Source organism: Pleurodeles waltl, chromosome 8 (assembly GCF_031143425.1).
Source record: "Pleurodeles waltl isolate 20211129_DDA chromosome 8, aPleWal1.hap1.20221129, whole genome shotgun sequence".
Taxonomy (NCBI): Eukaryota; Metazoa; Chordata; class Amphibia; order Caudata; family Salamandridae; genus Pleurodeles; species Pleurodeles waltl.
The window spans coordinates 1,352,972,167-1,352,988,556 of NC_090447.1; the positions used below are offsets into that span (position 1 = coordinate 1,352,972,167).

Sequence of the window (16,390 nt, forward strand, 5' to 3'; positions counted from 1 at the left end):
TGAAAGGTATTGCAGGTAAGTACTTTAGGAACTTTGAATCATTACATTAGCATGTATACTTTTGACATAAAACACAGTAAGCTGTTTTAAAAGTGGACACTTAGTGCAATTTTCACAGTTCCTGGGGGAGGTAAGTTTTTGTTAGTTTTCACAGGTAAGTAAGTCACTTACAGGTTTCAGTTTTTGGTCCACGGTAGCCCACCGTTGGGGGTTCAGAGCAACCCCAAAGTTACCACACCAGCAGCTCAGGGCCGGTCAGGTGCAGAGGTCAAAGAGGTGCCCAAAACGCATAGGCTTCAATGGAGAGAAGGGGGTACCCCGGTTCCAGTCTTCCAGCAGGTAAGTACCTGCGTCTTCGGAGGGCAAACCAGGGGGGTTTTGTAGGGCACCGGGGGGGACACAGGTCAGCACAAAAAGTACACCCTCAGCAGCGCGGGGGCGGCCGGGTGCAGTGTGCAAACACGCGTCGGGTTTGTAATGGTTTTCAATGAGAGATCAAGGGATCTCTTCAGCGTTGCAGGCAGGCAAGGGGGGGGGCTCCTCGGGGTAGCCACCACCTGGGTAAGGGAGAGGACCTCCTGGGGGTCACTCCTGCACAGGAGTTCCGTTTCTTTAGGTGCTGGGGGCTGCGGGTGCAGAGTCTTTTCCAGCCGTCGGGAAAGGGAGTTCAGGCAGTCGCGGTCAGGGGGAGCCTCGGGATTCCCTCTGCAGGCGTCGCTGTGGGGGCTCAGGGGGGACAACTTTGGTTACTCACAGTCGTAGAGTCGCCGGAGGGCCCTCCCTGAAGCGTTTTCTCCACCAGTCGAGTCGGGGTCGCCGGGTGCAGTGTTGCAAGTCTCACGCTTCTTGCGGGGAGTTGCAGAGGTCTTTAAAGCTGCTCCTTGAAACAAAGTTGCAGTTCTTTTGGAGCAGTGCCGCTGTCCTCAGGAGTTTCTTGGTCTCTTGGAAGCAGGGCAGTCCTCTGAGGATTCAGAGGTCGCTGGTCCTGGAGAAAGCGTCGCTGGAGCAGGGTTCTTTAGAAGGCAGGAGACAGGCCGGTAGGACTGGGGCCAAAGCAGTTGGTGTCTTCTTTCTTCTTCTGCAGGGGTTTTCAGCTCAGCAGTCGTCTTCTTCGGTAAGTTGCAGGAATCTAAATTCTTAGGTTCAGGGGAGCCCTTAAATACTAAATTTAAGGGCGTGTTTAGGTCTGGGGGGTTAGTAGCCAATGGCTACTAGCCCTGAGGGTGGGTACACCCTCTTTGTGCCTCCTCCCAAGGGGAGGGGGTCACATCCCTAATCCTATTGGGGAATCCTCCATCTGCAAGATGGAGGATTTCTAAAAGTTAGTCACTTCAGCTCAGGACACCTTAGGGGCTGTCCTGACTGGCCAGTGACGACTCCTTGTTTTTCTCATTATTTTCTCCGGCCTTGCCGCCAAAAGTGGGGGCCGTGGCCGGAGGGGGCGGGCAACTCCACTAGCTGGAGTGTCCTGCGGTGCTGGCACAAAGGGGTGAGCCTTTGAGGCTCACCGCCAGGTGTGACAGCTCCTGCCTGGGGGAGGTGTTAGCATCTCCACCCAGTGCAGGCTTTGTTACTGGCCTCAGAGTGACAAAGGCACTCTTCCCATGGGCCCAGCAACATGTCTCGGTTGTGGCAGGCTGCTGGAACTAGTCAGCCTACACAGATAGTCGGTTAAGGTTTCAGGGGTCACCTCTAAGGTGCCCTCTGGGGTGTATTTTACAATAAAATGTACACTGGCATCAGTGTGCATTTATTGTGCTGAGAAGTTTGATACCAAACTTCCCAGTTTTCAGTGTAGCCATTATGGTGCTGTGGAGTTCGTGTAAAACAGACTCCCAGACCATATACTCTTATGGCTACCCTGCACTTACAATGTCTAAGGTATTGCTTAGACACTGTAGGGGCACAGTGCTCATGCACTGGTGCCCTCACCTATGGTATAATGCACCCTGCCTTAGGGCTGTAAGGCCTACTAGAGGGGTGACTTATCTATACCTGCATAGGCAGTGAGAGGCTGGCATGGCACCCTGAGGGGAGTGCCATGTCGACTTACTCGTTTTGTTCTCACCAGCACACACAAGCTGGTAAGCAGTGTGTCTGTGCTGAGTGAGGGGTCTCCAGGGTGGCATAAGACATGCTGCAGCCCCTAGAGACCTTCCTTGGCATCAGGGCCCTTGGTACCAGGGGTACCACTTACAAGGGACTTATCTGGATGCCAGGGTGTGCCAATTGTGGAATCAAAAGTACAGGTTAGGGAAAGAACACTGGTGCTGGGGCCTGGTTAGCAGGCCTCAGCACACTTTCAATTCAAAACATAGCATCAGCAAAGGCAAAAAGTCAGGGGGTAACCATGCCAAGGAGGCATTTCCTTACACAACCCCCCTCCCCCCCCCCAAACGAAAGAGGATGAGACTAACCTTTCCCAAGAGAGTCTTCATTTTCTAAGTGGAAGAACCTGGAAAGGCCATCTGCATTGGCATGGGCAGTCCCAGGTCTGTGTTCCACTATAAAGTCCATTCCCTGTAGGGAGATGGACCACCTCAACAGTTTTGGATTTTCACCTTTCATTTGCATCAGCCATCTGAGAGGTCTGTGGTCAGTTTGAACTAGGAAGTGAGTACCAAAAAGGTATGGTCTCAGCTTCTTCAGGGACCAAACCACAGCAAAGGCCTCCCTCTCAATGGCACTCCAACGCTGCTCCCTGGGGAGTAACCTCCTGCTAATGAAAGCAACAGGCTGGTCAAGGCCATCATCATTTGTTTGGGACAAAACTGCCCCTATCCCATGTTCAGAGGCATCTGTTTGCACAATGAACTGCTTGGAGTAATCTGGAGCTTTTAGAACTGGTGCTGTGCACATAGCTTGTTTCAGGGTGTCAAAGGCCTGTTGGCATTCTACAGTCCAGTTTACTTTCTTGGGCATTTTCTTGGAGGTGAGTTCTGTGAGGGCTGTCACAATGGATCCATATCCCTTCACAAACCTCCTGTAGTACCCAGTCAAGCCAAGGAATGCCCTGACTTGGGTCTGGGTTTTTGGAGCTGCCCAGTCCAGAATAGTCTGGATCTTAGGCTGGAGTGGCTGAACTTGGCCTCCACCTACAAGGTGTCCCAAGTAAACCACAGTTCCCTGCCCTATCTGGCATTTGGATGCCTTGATAGAGAGGCCTGCAGATTGCAGAGCCTTCAAAACCTTCTTCAGGTGGACCAGGTGATCCTGCCAGGTGGAGCTGAAGACAGCAATATCATCAAGATAAGCTGCACTAAAGGATTCCAACCCAGCAAGGACTTGATTCACCAACCTTTGGAAGGTGGCAGGGGCATTCTTTAAACCAAAGGGCATAACAGTGAACTGATAATGCCCATCAGGTGTGGAGAATGCTGTCTTTTCTTTTGCTCCAGGGGCCATTTTGATTTGCCAGTACCCTGCTGTTAAGTCAAAGGTACTTAAGAATTTGGCAGCCCCTAATTTGTCTATTAGCTCATCAGCTCTAGGAATGGGATGAGCATCTGTCTTGGTGACAGAGTTGAGACCTCTGTAGTCCACACAAAACCTCATCTCTCTCTTTCCTTCTTTTGTGTGAGGTTTGGGGACTAAGACCACTGGGCTAGCCCAGGGGCTGTCAGAGTACTCAATTACTCCCAATTCCAGCATCTTGTGGACTTCCACCTTGATGCTTTCCTTAACTTGGTCAGACTGTCTAAATATTTTGTTTTTGACAGACATGCTGTCTCCTGTGTCCACATCATGGGTACACAGGTGTGTCTGACCAGGGGTTAGAGAAAAGAGTTCAGCAAACTGCTGCAGGACCTTCCTACAGTCAGACTGCTGTTGGCCAGAGAGGGTGTCTGAGTAGATCACTCCATCCACTGAGCCATCTTTAGGGTCTGATGAGAGGAGATCAGGGAGAGGTTCACTCTCAGCTTCCTGGTCCTCATCTGTTACCATCAACAGATTCACATCTGCCCTATCATGGAAGAGTTTGAGGCGGTTCACATGGATCACCCTCTTGGGGCTCCTGCTTGTGCCCAGGTCCACCAGGTAGGTGACCTGACTCTTCCTTTCTAGTACTGGGTAAGGGCCACTCCATTTGTCCTGGAGTGCCCTGGGAGCCACAGGCTCCAGAACCCAGACTTTCTGCCCTGGTTGAAATTCAACCAGTGCAGCCTTTTGGTCATACCACAACTTCTGGAGTTGTTGGCTGGCCTCAAGGTTTTTACTTGCCTTTTCCATGTACTCTGCCATCCTTGAGCGAAGGCCAAGTACATAGTCCACTATGTCTTGTTTAGGCTCATGAAGAGGTCTCTCCCAGCCTTCTTTAACAAGAGCAAGTGGTCCCCTTACAGGGTGGCCAAACAGAAGTTCAAAGGGTGAGAATCCTACTCCCTTCTGAGGCACCTCTCTAAGCGAAAAGCAGACATGGCAGGAGGACATCCCATCTCCTTTTGAGTTTTTCTGGGAGCCCCATGATCATGCCCTTTAATGTCTTGTTGAATCTTTCAACAAGGCCATTAGTTTGTGGATGATATGGTGTAGTGAATTTATAAGTCACCCCACACTCATTCTACATGTGTTTTAGGTATGCTGACATGAAGTTGGTACCTCTGTCAGACACCACCTCTTTAGGGAAACCCACTCTGGTAAAGATACCAATGAGGGCCTTGGCTACTGCAGGGGCAGTAGTCGACCTAAGGGGAATAGCTTCAGGATACCTAGTACCATGATCCACTACTACTAGGATGTACATAGTTCCTGAGGCTGTGGGAGGTTCTAGTGGACCAACTATGTCCACACCCACTCTTTCAAAGGGGACCCCCACCACTGGAAGTGGAATGAGGGGGGCCTTTGGATGCCCACCTGTCTTACCACTGGCTTGACAGGTGGGGCAGGAGAGGCAAAACTCCTTAACCTTCTGGGACATGTTGGGCCAGTAGAAGTGGTTGACTAATCTCTCCCACGTCTTGGTTTGTCCCAAATGCCCAGCAAGGGGAATATCATGGGCTAAGGTCAGAATAAACTCTCTGAAACCCTGAGGCACTACCACTCTCCTAGTGGCACCAGGTTTGGGATCTCTTGCCTCCGTGTACAGGAGTCCATCTTCCCAATAGACCCTATGTGTTCCATTTTTCTTGCTATTGGACTCTTCAGCAGCTTGCTGCCTAAGGCCTTCAAGAGAGGGACAGGTTTCTTGTCCCTTACACAGCTCTTCCCTTGAGGGTCCCCCTGGGCCTAAGAGCTCAACCTGATAAGGTTCCAGCTCCATAGGCTCAGTTCCCTCAGAGGGCAGAACTTCTTCCTGAGAAGAGAGGTTCTCTTTTTCTTGCTGTGTTGCAGCTGGTTTCCCAGCTGACTTTCCTTTCCTCTTGGTAGGCTGGGCCTTTCTTCCAGACTCAAGCTCTACTTTTTCACCCTGAGCCTTGCACTGTGCCCTTGTCTTGACACACACCAGTTCAGGGATACCCAGCATGGCTGCATGGGTTTTCAGTTCTACCTCAGCCCATGCTGAGGACTCCAGGTCATTTCCAAGCAAACAGTCTACTGGGATATTTGAGGAGACCACCACCTGTTTCAGGCCATTGACCCCTCCCCACTCTAAAGTTACCATAGCCATGGGATGTACTTTAGTCTGATTGTCAGCGTTGGTGACTGGATAAGTTTGTCCAGCCAGGTATTGGCCAGGGGAAACCAGTTTCTCTGTCACCATAGTGACACTGGCACCTGTATCCCTCAGGCCCTCTACACTTGTCCCATTAATTAAGAGCTGCTGCCTGTATTTTTGCATGTTAGGGGGCCAGGCAGCTAGTGTGGCTAAATCCACCCCACCCTCAGAGACTAATGTAGCTTCAGTGTGACACCTGATTTGCTCTGTGCACACTGTTGATCCCACTTGGAGACTGGACATTCCAGTTTTAGCTGGATGGGAGTTAGAAGTGGTATCTTTCTTGGGACAGGCCCTGTCTCCAGTTTGGTGTCCAGACTGACTACAGTTACGACACCAGGCCTTTTTGGGATCAAAGTTTTTACCCATGTACCCAGAATTGTTTTGTGAAGAGGCTCTGGGCCCACCCTCCTGTGCAGGTTTTTGGGGGCCTGTAGAAGACTCTTTACTATTTTTGTTTTTGGCTTTCCCACCACCCTTCCCCTGGGGAGGTTTTGTGACCCCTTTCTTTTGGTAACCCCCTGTGGAAGTTTTGGACACCCTAGTCTTGACCCAATGGTCCGCCTTCTTTCCCAATTCTTGGGGAGAAATTGGTCCTAGGTCTACGAGATGCTGATGCAGTTTGTCATTGAAACAATTACTTAACAGGTGTTCTTTCACAAATAAATTGTACAGCCCATCATAATTACTTACACCACTGCCTTGAATCCAACCATCTAGTGTTTTTACTGAGTAGTCTACAAAGTCAACCCAGGTCTGGCTCGAGGATTTTTGAGCCCCCCTGAATCTAATCCTATACTCCTCAGTGGAGAATCCAAAGCCCTCAATCAGGGTACCCTTCATGAGGTCATAAGATTCTGCATCTTTTCCAGAGGGTGTGAGGAGTCTATCCCTACACTTTCCTGTGAACATTTCCCAAAGGAGAGCACCCCAGTGAGATTTGTTCACTTTTCTGGTTACACAAGCCCTCTCAAAAGCTGTGAACCATTTGGTGATGTCATCACCATCTTCATATTTAGTTACAATCCCTTTAGGGATTTTCAACATGTCAGGAGAATCTCTGACCCTATTTATGTTGCTGCCACCATTGATGGGTCCTAGGCCCATCTCTTGTCTTTCCCTTTCTATGGCTAGGATCTGTCTTTCCAAAGCCAATCTTTTGGCCATCCTGGCTAACTGGATGTCCTCTTCACTGGAGTTATCCTCAGTGATTTCAGAGAGGTTGGTCCCTCCTGTGAGGGAACCAGCATCTCTGACTATGATTTGTGGAGTCAGGGCTTGAGAGGCCCTGTCTTCCCTAAATAGGACTGGTAGGGGGGAATCACCCTCCAAGTCACTATCATCATCCTCTGAGTTGCCATCCTCAGAGGGGTTGCCCTTTTCAAACTCTGCCAACAGCTCCTGGAGCTGTAGTTTGGAAGGTCTGGGGCCCATTACTATTTTCTTTATTTTACAGAGTGACCTTAGCTCCCTCATCTTAAGATGGAGGTAAGGTGTGGTGTCGAGTTCCACCACATTCATCTCTGCACTAGACATTATGCTTCTAAAAGTTGGAATACATTTTAAGAAACTAAAACTAGTTCTAGGTTCTAATTCAAACTTTTACCAAAAGACTCTAAAAGAAATGCTAAACAGGATCTAACACAAGGCCCTAGCAGGTCTTTTAAGAATTTAGAAAAATTTCAAATTGCAAAAACAATTTCTAATGACAATTTTTTGAATTTGTCGTGTGATCAGGTATTGGCTGAGTAGTCCAGCAAATGCAAAGTCTTGTACCCCACCACTGATCCACCAATGTAGGAAGTTGGCTCTGTATGTGCTATTTCAAAGTAAGGAATAGCATGCACAGAGTCCAAGGGTTCCCCTTAGAGGTAAGATAGTGTCAAAAAGAGATAATACTTATGCTCTATTTTGTGGTAGTGTGGTCGAGCAGTAGGCTTATCAAAGGAGTAGTGTTAATCATTTGTTGTACATACACACAGGCAATAAATGAGGAACACACACTCCGAGACAAATCCAGCCAATAGGTTTTGTTATAGAAAAATATATTTTCTTAGTTTATTTTAAGAACCACAGGTTCAAATTCTACATGTAATATCTCATTTGAAAGGTATTGCAGGTAAGTACTTTAGGAACTTTGAATCATTACATTAGCATGTATACTTTTGACATAAAACACAGTAAGCTGTTTTAAAAGTGGACACTTAGTGCAATTTTCACAGTTCCTGGGGGAGGTAAGTTTTTGTTAGTTTTCACAGGTAAGTAAGTCACTTACAGGTTTCAGTTTTTGGTCCACGGTAGCCCACCGTTGGGGGTTCAGAGCAACCCCAAAGTTACCACACCAGCAGCTCAGGGCCGGTCAGGTGCAGAGGTCAAAGAGGTGCCCAAAACGCATAGGCTTCAATGGAGAGAAGGGGGTGCCCCGGTTCCAGTCTGCCAGAAGGTAAGTACCCGCGTCTTCGGAGGGCAGACCAGGGGGGTTTTGTAGGGCACCGGGGGGGACACAGGTCAGCACAAAAAGTACACCCTCAGCAGCGCGGGGGCGGCCGGGTGCAGTGTGCAAACACGCGTCGGGTTTGTAATGGTTTTCAATGAGAGATCAAGGGATCTCTTCAGCGTTGCAGGCAGGCAAGGGGGGGGCTCCTCGGGGTAGCCACCACCTGGGCAAGGGAGAGGACCTCCTGGGGGTCACTCCTGCACAGGAGTTCCGTTTCTTTAGGTGCTGGGGGCTGCAGGTGCAGAGTCTTTTCCAGCCGTCGGGAAAGGGAGTTCAGGCAGTCGCGGTCAGGGGGAGCCTCGGGATTCCCTCTGCAGGCGTCGCTGTGGGGGCTCAGGGGGGACAACTTTGGTTACTCACAGTCATAGTCGCCGGAGGGCCCTCCCTGAAGCGTTGTTTCTCCACCAGTCGAGTCGGGGACGCCGGGTGCAGTGTTGCAAGTCTCACGCTTCTTGCGGGGAGTTGCAAGGGTCTTTAAAGCTGCTCCTTGAAACAAAGTTGTAGTTCTTTTGGAGCAGTGCCGCTGTCCTCGGGAGTTTCTTGGTCTCTTGGAAGCAGGGCAGTCCTCTGAGGATTCAGAGGTCACTGGTCCTAGAGAAAGCGTCGCTGGAGCAGGGTTCTTTAGACGGCAGGAGACAGGCCGGTAGGACTGGGGCCAAAGCAGTTGGTGTCTTCTTTCTTCTTCTGCAGGGGTTTTCAGCTCAGCAGTCTTCTTCTTCGGTAAGTTGCAGGAATCTAAATTCTTAGGTTCAGGGGAGCCCTTAAATACTAAATTTAAGGGCGTGTTTAGGTCTGGGGGGTTAGTAGCCAATGGCTACTAGCCCTGAGGGTGGGTACACCCTCTTTGTGCCTCCTCCCAAGGGGAGGGGGGTCACATCCCTAATCCTATTGGGGAATCCTCCATCTGCAAGATGGAGGATTTCTAAAAGTTAGAGTCACTTCAGCTCAGGACACCTTAGGGGCTGTCCTGACTGGCCAGTGACTCCTCCTTGTTTTTCTCATTATTTTCTCCGGCCTTGCCGCCAAAAGTGGGGGCCGTGGCCGGAGGGGGCGGGCAACTCCACTAGCTGGAGTGTCCTGCGGTGCTGGCACAAAGGGGTGAGCCTTTGAGGCTCACCGCCAGGTGTGACAGCTCCTGCCTGGGGGAGGTGTTAGCATCTCTACCCAGTGCAGGCTTTGTTACTGGCCTCAGAGTGACAAAGGCACTCTCCCCATGGGGCCAGCAACATGTCTCGGTTGTGGCAGGCTGCTGGAACTAGTCCGCCTACACAGATAGTCGGTTAAGGTTTCAGGGGGCACCTCTAAGGTGCCCTCTGGGGTGTATTTTACAATAAAATGTACACTGGCATCAGTGTGCATTTATTGTGCTGAGAAGTTTGATACCAAACTTCCCAGTTTTCAGTGTAGCCATTATGGTGCAGTGGAGTTCGTGTAAAACAGACTCCCAGACCATATACTCTTATGGCTACCCTGCACTTACAATGTCTAAGGTATTGCTTAGACACTGTAGGGGCACAGTGCTCATGCACTGGTGCCCTCACCTATGGTATAGTGCACCCTGCCTTAGGGCTGTAAGGCCTACTAGAGGGGTGACTTATCTATACCTGCATAGGCAGTGAGAGGCTGGCATGGCACCCTGAGGGGAGTGCCATGTCGACTTACTCGTTTTGTTCTCACCAGCACACACAAGCTGGTAAGCAGTGTGTCTGTGCTGAGTGAGGTGTCTCCAAGGTGGCATAAGACATGCTGCAGCCCTTAGAGACATTCCTTGGCATCAGGGCCCTTGGTACCAGGGGTACCACTTACAAGGGACTTATCTGGATGCCAGGGTGTGCCAATTGTGGAATCAAAAGTACAGGTTAGGGAAAGAACACTGGTGCTGGGGCCTGGTTAGCAGGCCTCAGCACACTTTCAATTCAAAACATAGCATCAGCAAAGGCAAAAAGTCAGGGGGTAACCATGCCAAGGAGGCATTTCCTTACACACCCATAGCGAGTAAGATGTCCTTACTTACTGTTATTGGGGACAGGTGGTGTGTGCACGCTCCACACACATGAACAGGCTGTCCTTGCCAGGACATGAAGGGTATGGTAGAGAGATGGGTGAGGGGGAGACACCGAGGCTGGTGTCTATGGAGTAGAATGAGGATGACGGGTAATGAGTGTTTGAGGACTGAGGCAGTGTGTAGAAGAAGGGACAAAAGGCTCATGCTGATAGTGGTAAAGCCTGTGGCACCAGGATTCAAAGAAAGAGGTGGGGGTGTTTGACATGTGCCTCGAGCTCTCGCCTGGCCAAAAGACCATCACTGCTTTCCTCTTATTTTACTAAGCAGATAGGCTGGGAAATTGTCCTGTGATCTTTCACTGTGTAGTGGGGCAAGGATGAGGCACCCTCAGGGCTGACTTTGTGGGAGTACGGATTTGACTTTCAGGAATTAAAAAAAATAACATTTTCAGAGGTCCAACTTAAAAACGGACCCTCACGTTTTCCTGATGTAATCCTAGCAAAGCTTTTGCGCATTCCATTTTTGTGTGAAGTGACATGCGTGTGTATATTTGTGCATGCGAAGATATACTAAGCGTGTGTGCTTGCTACCTTTCTTTTCTTTCTCCACGTTCAAAAAGTTCTTAAAACTGTAGCCCTGGTATATTCAGTCTGGAATAAATAGACGTTGCAGAACCAACGCCTCCCTTGAATCTACATTCTTCCATAATATAAGCAAGTCTTGTCAGAGCTGTAGCATGACAGTGGTGACATAATTTGTTGCATCTCTGTTTTGCACCAAATAGGAGAGGTAGACTTTCTTTTATAGGACCAGAAGATTTGTGAAACATTTTGTCCCTTTTACTGTATAACATCCCTCATATTTGGCTAGGATTGAAGGTTGCTTGTGTTAAGTTTTCACTATGACTTTGAAAATGTTTGTTTATTGTATAGTTTCTTTTTTTTTTTGATTGGTAAATAAAACAAAAGCATATTCCAGGCAGAATTAAACGTAGCTACTGATTATTATTGGTCTCTGCTCGTGTCTTCAAGGTCAATTTTATTGTCACAATATGTCCTAATTGATCTACCTAGGATAATGAGACTGAATATTCCATTTGTAATAAATAAGTCTTAAAATAGGAGGATTTAAATGCTATGTCTCATTCATAGCTATGCTATGTTGAAACATTATATTATTTGTATTGTGATTTTACTATAATATGTTTTGATTTGGCAATTGTCACATTTGTCATTTTAAGCTACTACAGGTTACAGACTCCAGACAAAGTAATAGGAGAAAATAATTTTTCAAGCAAGAAGTGCCTAGCTTGGTTTTATGAGTATGCAGGTATGTAAACTAAATTCCGCTTCTGCTTTTTGTTTGAATGTGCCAACCTTAAAATATCCTGTCACAGTAAGATTTATGCGATGTTTTTTTTTTTTTTTTTTGCTGTTCCTCTGAGTCACTTCCTTGATGGTACCAAAGACTTCACATTTTCAAATCCTTAAGCTCTGTGAACTTAAATATAAATTTCCTGCAACAGTTTTTGGTTCTCTGCCATTCTATCCGACTATTGTTGTTCCCATTGTTTACTGGTTTCCAAAATTTATTTTTATACTGCTTGATTTTATTTGGTGTTGACCACCAAAGTTAAAGAGGTTAATTTTATTTCGGTTTTAAAGGCTATGCAAGTTCCTTTAATGGCGCAATATAGCACAATACTTCTGAAACAAATCTTCTTACACGCATGCCAAAGGGAGAGTAAATATTTTGTGCTCTAGAAGATAAAATCCTAGTGAACACATTTAAATCCTAAAGAAACCTGCATTTTGTTGAAATAATTCCATGTAATATAATAAATGGAGCAATACCTTTTTAAAATTTAAATGTACTGACAATAATTTCAGATGGATCATAGTCCATCTAGGGGGTAGTATTACCTATACTAATCTTATTTAAGTCTCAATGCGTACAGACATAACTTCTTTGCCTTTACCCCTCACAATTTATAAATGTGTTGGTTTGTGGAGTGGGGAGGTAACCTAGGATGTAGAATTGAACTTGAGACTCATATAAGCATTGTAGTTCCTCCAGCATTCTATTGCCTATGGCATTCAAAATCACTTTGACACTTCAAGACCGTTCCCAAAAGCATAACCAGCTCATTTAATAATTAAAAACTTCAAGATGGTGCTTTAATGGCTTGGATTTAAAACAAATCTGATTAATAGGCTGCAATATGTATAGAACAGGGGGTTCTGAGGGTTTATAAAGATGATCATATCGTAGCATGCTTGACCTCACTGCCTTGGCTACCTGTATAAATCAGCAGTCTTTAAAGTAGCATCCAAGAAGCTCAGATGTTCCCACTGTTCTGGAATCAATTTCCCCCACTATTAAGAAATAGAATCCTCTTGTAACATACAGGAATCGACGTTATGTATTAGTTTTTTAGAAACTAATTAGATTTCAGCTTTCGTATAGCATATAAAAGCCAGTTTGTAGCAGCACTTAAATGTTATTTTTTATTCCTTAGAATAGATGCTGGCATAGAGGAGCAATTTTGTAATGTGTGCTCTACAAGTAAATAAATAAAACTAGCATTGTTAATTATGAAGTGCATCAGCTCTTGACAGAAAACGTCTGAGCCTGTAATGTAGTCCTGCATTTGTAAACCTGTATAGCAAAAGGACAAGCTGGGTGCTGTTTGGTGATTTTATCATAGTCCATTAATTACATTGTCGAGATCCATTTACCTACTGGTTTCACCACTTGGTTCACAATACTAGACTTATCATATCCCTGAACATCTTCACCAGACCACCCTTTTGCCTGGGATTCTCCAAAGGTCATATTCACATTTATTTTGAAGAATATATGGTGTTACTCCTGTAGTACAGGGAGTGCAGAATTATTAGGCAAGTTGTATTTTTGAGGATTAATTTTATTATTGAACAACAACCATGTTCTCAATGAACCCAAAAAACTCAATATCAAAGCTGAATATTTTTGGAAGTAGTTTTTAGTTTGTTTTTAGTTTTAGCTATGTTAGGGGGATATCTGTGTGTGCAGGTGACTATTACTGTGCATAATTATTAGGCAACTTAACAAAAAAAAATATATACCCATTTCAATTATTTATTATTACCAGTGAAACCAATATAACATCTCAACATTCACAAATATACATTTCTGACATTCAAAAACAAAACAAAAACAAATCAGTGACCAATATAGCCACCTTTCTTTGCAAGGACACTCAAAAGCCTGCCATCCATGGATTCTGTCAGTGTTTTGATCTGTTCACCATCAACATTGCGTGCACCAGCAACCACAGCCTCCCAGACACTGTTCAGAGAGGTGTACTGTTTTCCCTCCTTGTAAATCTCACATTTGATGATGGACCACAGGTTCTCAATGGGGTTCAGATCAGGTGAACAAGGAGGCCATGTCATTAGATTTCCTTCTTTTATACCCTTTCTTGCCAGCCACGCTGTGGAGTACTTGGACGCGTGTGATGGAGCATTGTCCTGCATGAGAATCATGTTTTTCTTGAAGGATGCAGACTTCTTCCTGTACCACTGCTTGAAGAAGGTGTCTTCCAGGAACTGGCAGTAGGACTGGGAGTTGAGCTTGACTCCATCCTCAACCCGAAAAGGCCCCACAAGCTCATCTTTGATGATACCAGCCCAAACCAGTACTCCACCTCCACCTTGCTGGCGTCTGAGTCGGACTGGAGCTCTCTGCCCTTTACCAATCCAGCCACGGGCCCATCCATCTGGCCCATCAAGACTCACTCTCATTTCATCAGTCCATAAAACCTTAGAAAAATCAGTCTTGAGATATTTCTTGGCCCAGTCTTGACGTTTCAGCTTGTGTGTCTTGTTCAGTGGTGGTCGTCTTTCAGCCTTTCTTACCTTGGCCATGTCTCTGAGTATTGCACACCTTGTGCTTTTGGGCACTCCAGTGATGTTGCAGCTCTGAAATATGGCCAAACTGGTGGCAAGTGGCATCGTGGCAGCTGCACGCTTGACTTTTCTCAGTTCATGGGCAGTTATTTTGCGCCTTGGTTTTTCCACACGCTTCTTGCGACCCTGTTGACTATTTTGAATGAAACGCTTGATTGTTCGATGATCACGCTTCAGAAGCTTTGCAATTTTAAGAGTGCTGCATCCCTCTGCAAGATATCTCACTATTTTTGACTTTTCTGAGCCTGTCAAGTCCTTCTTTTGACCCATTTTGCCAAAGGAAAGGAAGTTGCCTAATAATTATGCACACCTGATATAGGGTGTTGATGTCATTAGACCACACCCCTTCTCATTACAGAGATGCACATCACCTAATATGCTTAATTGGTAGTAGGCTTTCGAGCCTATACAGCTTGGAGTAAGACAACATGCATGAAGAGGATGATGTGGTCAAAATACTCATTTGCCTAATAATTCTGCACTCCCTGTACTCTTTACATACTGTTATGTACCTTTGTGAAATGGCCCCAGATGGTCTAAAACTGGATGAAATTGGCACTGTTCCGGGTATGTTAATTCGCACTTAGTACAGTGAAGTGGGAGTTGGACGTTTCGAGGTAGGTTCACAACGGGATCTAAAGGTACTTCTATAGCACTACTTCCTATACTCCTGAATGCTTTTGTAAATTGGCTCCCAAGTGTTGAACCATGATCAGTAGTCGAGTATCTTTATCTTACTTCTCCCTCCCATATGTTTGACCTTCTGTGCTAATTAAGTCTAAATGTTATGGGCCCTCCTACCTATATGTAACTTCCCCCCTTTAATTAACCAAGTTCTTTATTGCACTAATTTTTATAGGTAGGGTCCCTGTACTACAGTATCCTCTGAGGCACATAAAGGACTTGTCAGTCCTGATGATAATGCATAAGTCAACACCCCAGAGTCCAAATCTTGACTTTTCATTAGTGTTTCAAGAAGGGATACATTTGTTCTGCTTAGCTTCAAACTAAGAGGGAACGAGGCTAAAGAATGCATCACTCTTAGTCTGAGTAATGAATTTATTAAGGCACTTCCTAGGGCTCAAACAAAAGTACACAAGAATATGAACTTGAGCATTTGACGGAGACAGGAGAAATTTTACCCTAAGGGGACTCTGATTCTTCCGAGCAATGCATCCACCCTCAGAAATGAATGTTCGATGGCATCTGTCGCTGTAGATACGCATGTTTTGCAATAGCTCGCCATCTGGTGTTGGGCCGGAGTGTTACAAGTTGTTTTTCTTCGAAGAAGTCTTTCGAGTCACGGGACCGAGTGACTCCTCCTTTTGTCTCCATTGCGCATGGGCGTCGACTCCATCTTCGATTGTTTTTTTTCCGCCATCTGGTTCGGACGTGTTCCTGTCGCTCCGAGTTTCGAAACGGAAAAATAGCTAATTTCAGAAGATTTTCGTCGGTATTGTTGCGTTCGGGATCGGCGTAGTTAGATTCAACACCGCATCGAAGATCGAAGAGCTCCGGTGCTCTTCGGGGTAGTTTTACGATCCCCCGTCGGGGCCTGGTCGGCCCGACCGCGTGCAGAAGAACGCCGATGGAACGGACCCCGTTCCGTTTCTGTCCCAAATGCCACAATAAATACCCCTATACAGACCAACACTTGGTCTGCAACCTGTGCCTGTCACCTGAGCACAGCGAAGACACCTGCGAGGCCTGTCGTGCGTTCCGGTCCCGAAAAACTCTCCGAGACCGTCGAGCCAGAAGACTTCAGATGGCGTCCGCGCCGACAGCCCACCGGGAGTTCGAGGAACAAGAAGAGGAGGGATCCTTTTCGATCCAAGAATCGGACTCCGAAGGATTCGACGATACACAAATCGTGAGTAGGACGTCGAAAACCACTCAAAAGAACATTTCCAAGGCCCAGGGGATGCCACTGCCATCAGGCCATGGCTCGACCCATAAATTCGGTGACCGACCGTCTGCACCAAAAAAGGCCCAAACAGTGCCGAGATCGTCCGACTCCGGTCGAGACACCGGCACGCAGCCTTCTCGGGACCGAGAAAGTGCTGGAGACAAGCATCAACACCGAGATACCGGTGTAGACACGGCTCGACGCCGAGACAGCGGCACCGAAGAAGATCGAAGCCAAGAGGTTTCGGCCCCGAAAAAGAAAAAAGTCACCTCAGAGCCGAAAAAAGATGCAGACAGGGTTTCGGTGCCGAAACACACTGCAACCGACCCAGTTTCAGGCTCTTATACAGAAGAGCACTCGCTAACCTCCCAAATGC

General features: G+C 46.9%; 1 protein-coding gene across 2 annotated transcripts in view; it reads left to right on the forward strand.

Annotated features, from left to right (window-relative positions):
- DCUN1D5 (defective in cullin neddylation 1 domain containing 5) overlaps positions 1 to 16,390 on the forward strand; it is a 109,357-nt gene that overhangs the window by 17,263 nt on the left and 75,704 nt on the right. For both annotated transcript variants that reach the window (XM_069202359.1, XM_069202360.1), the window contains exon 3: positions 11,399 to 11,487. In XM_069202359.1, the coding sequence (XP_069058460.1) occupies positions 11,399 to 11,487 (89 nt within the window). The remainder of the gene's footprint in view (positions 1 to 11,398; positions 11,488 to 16,390) is intronic.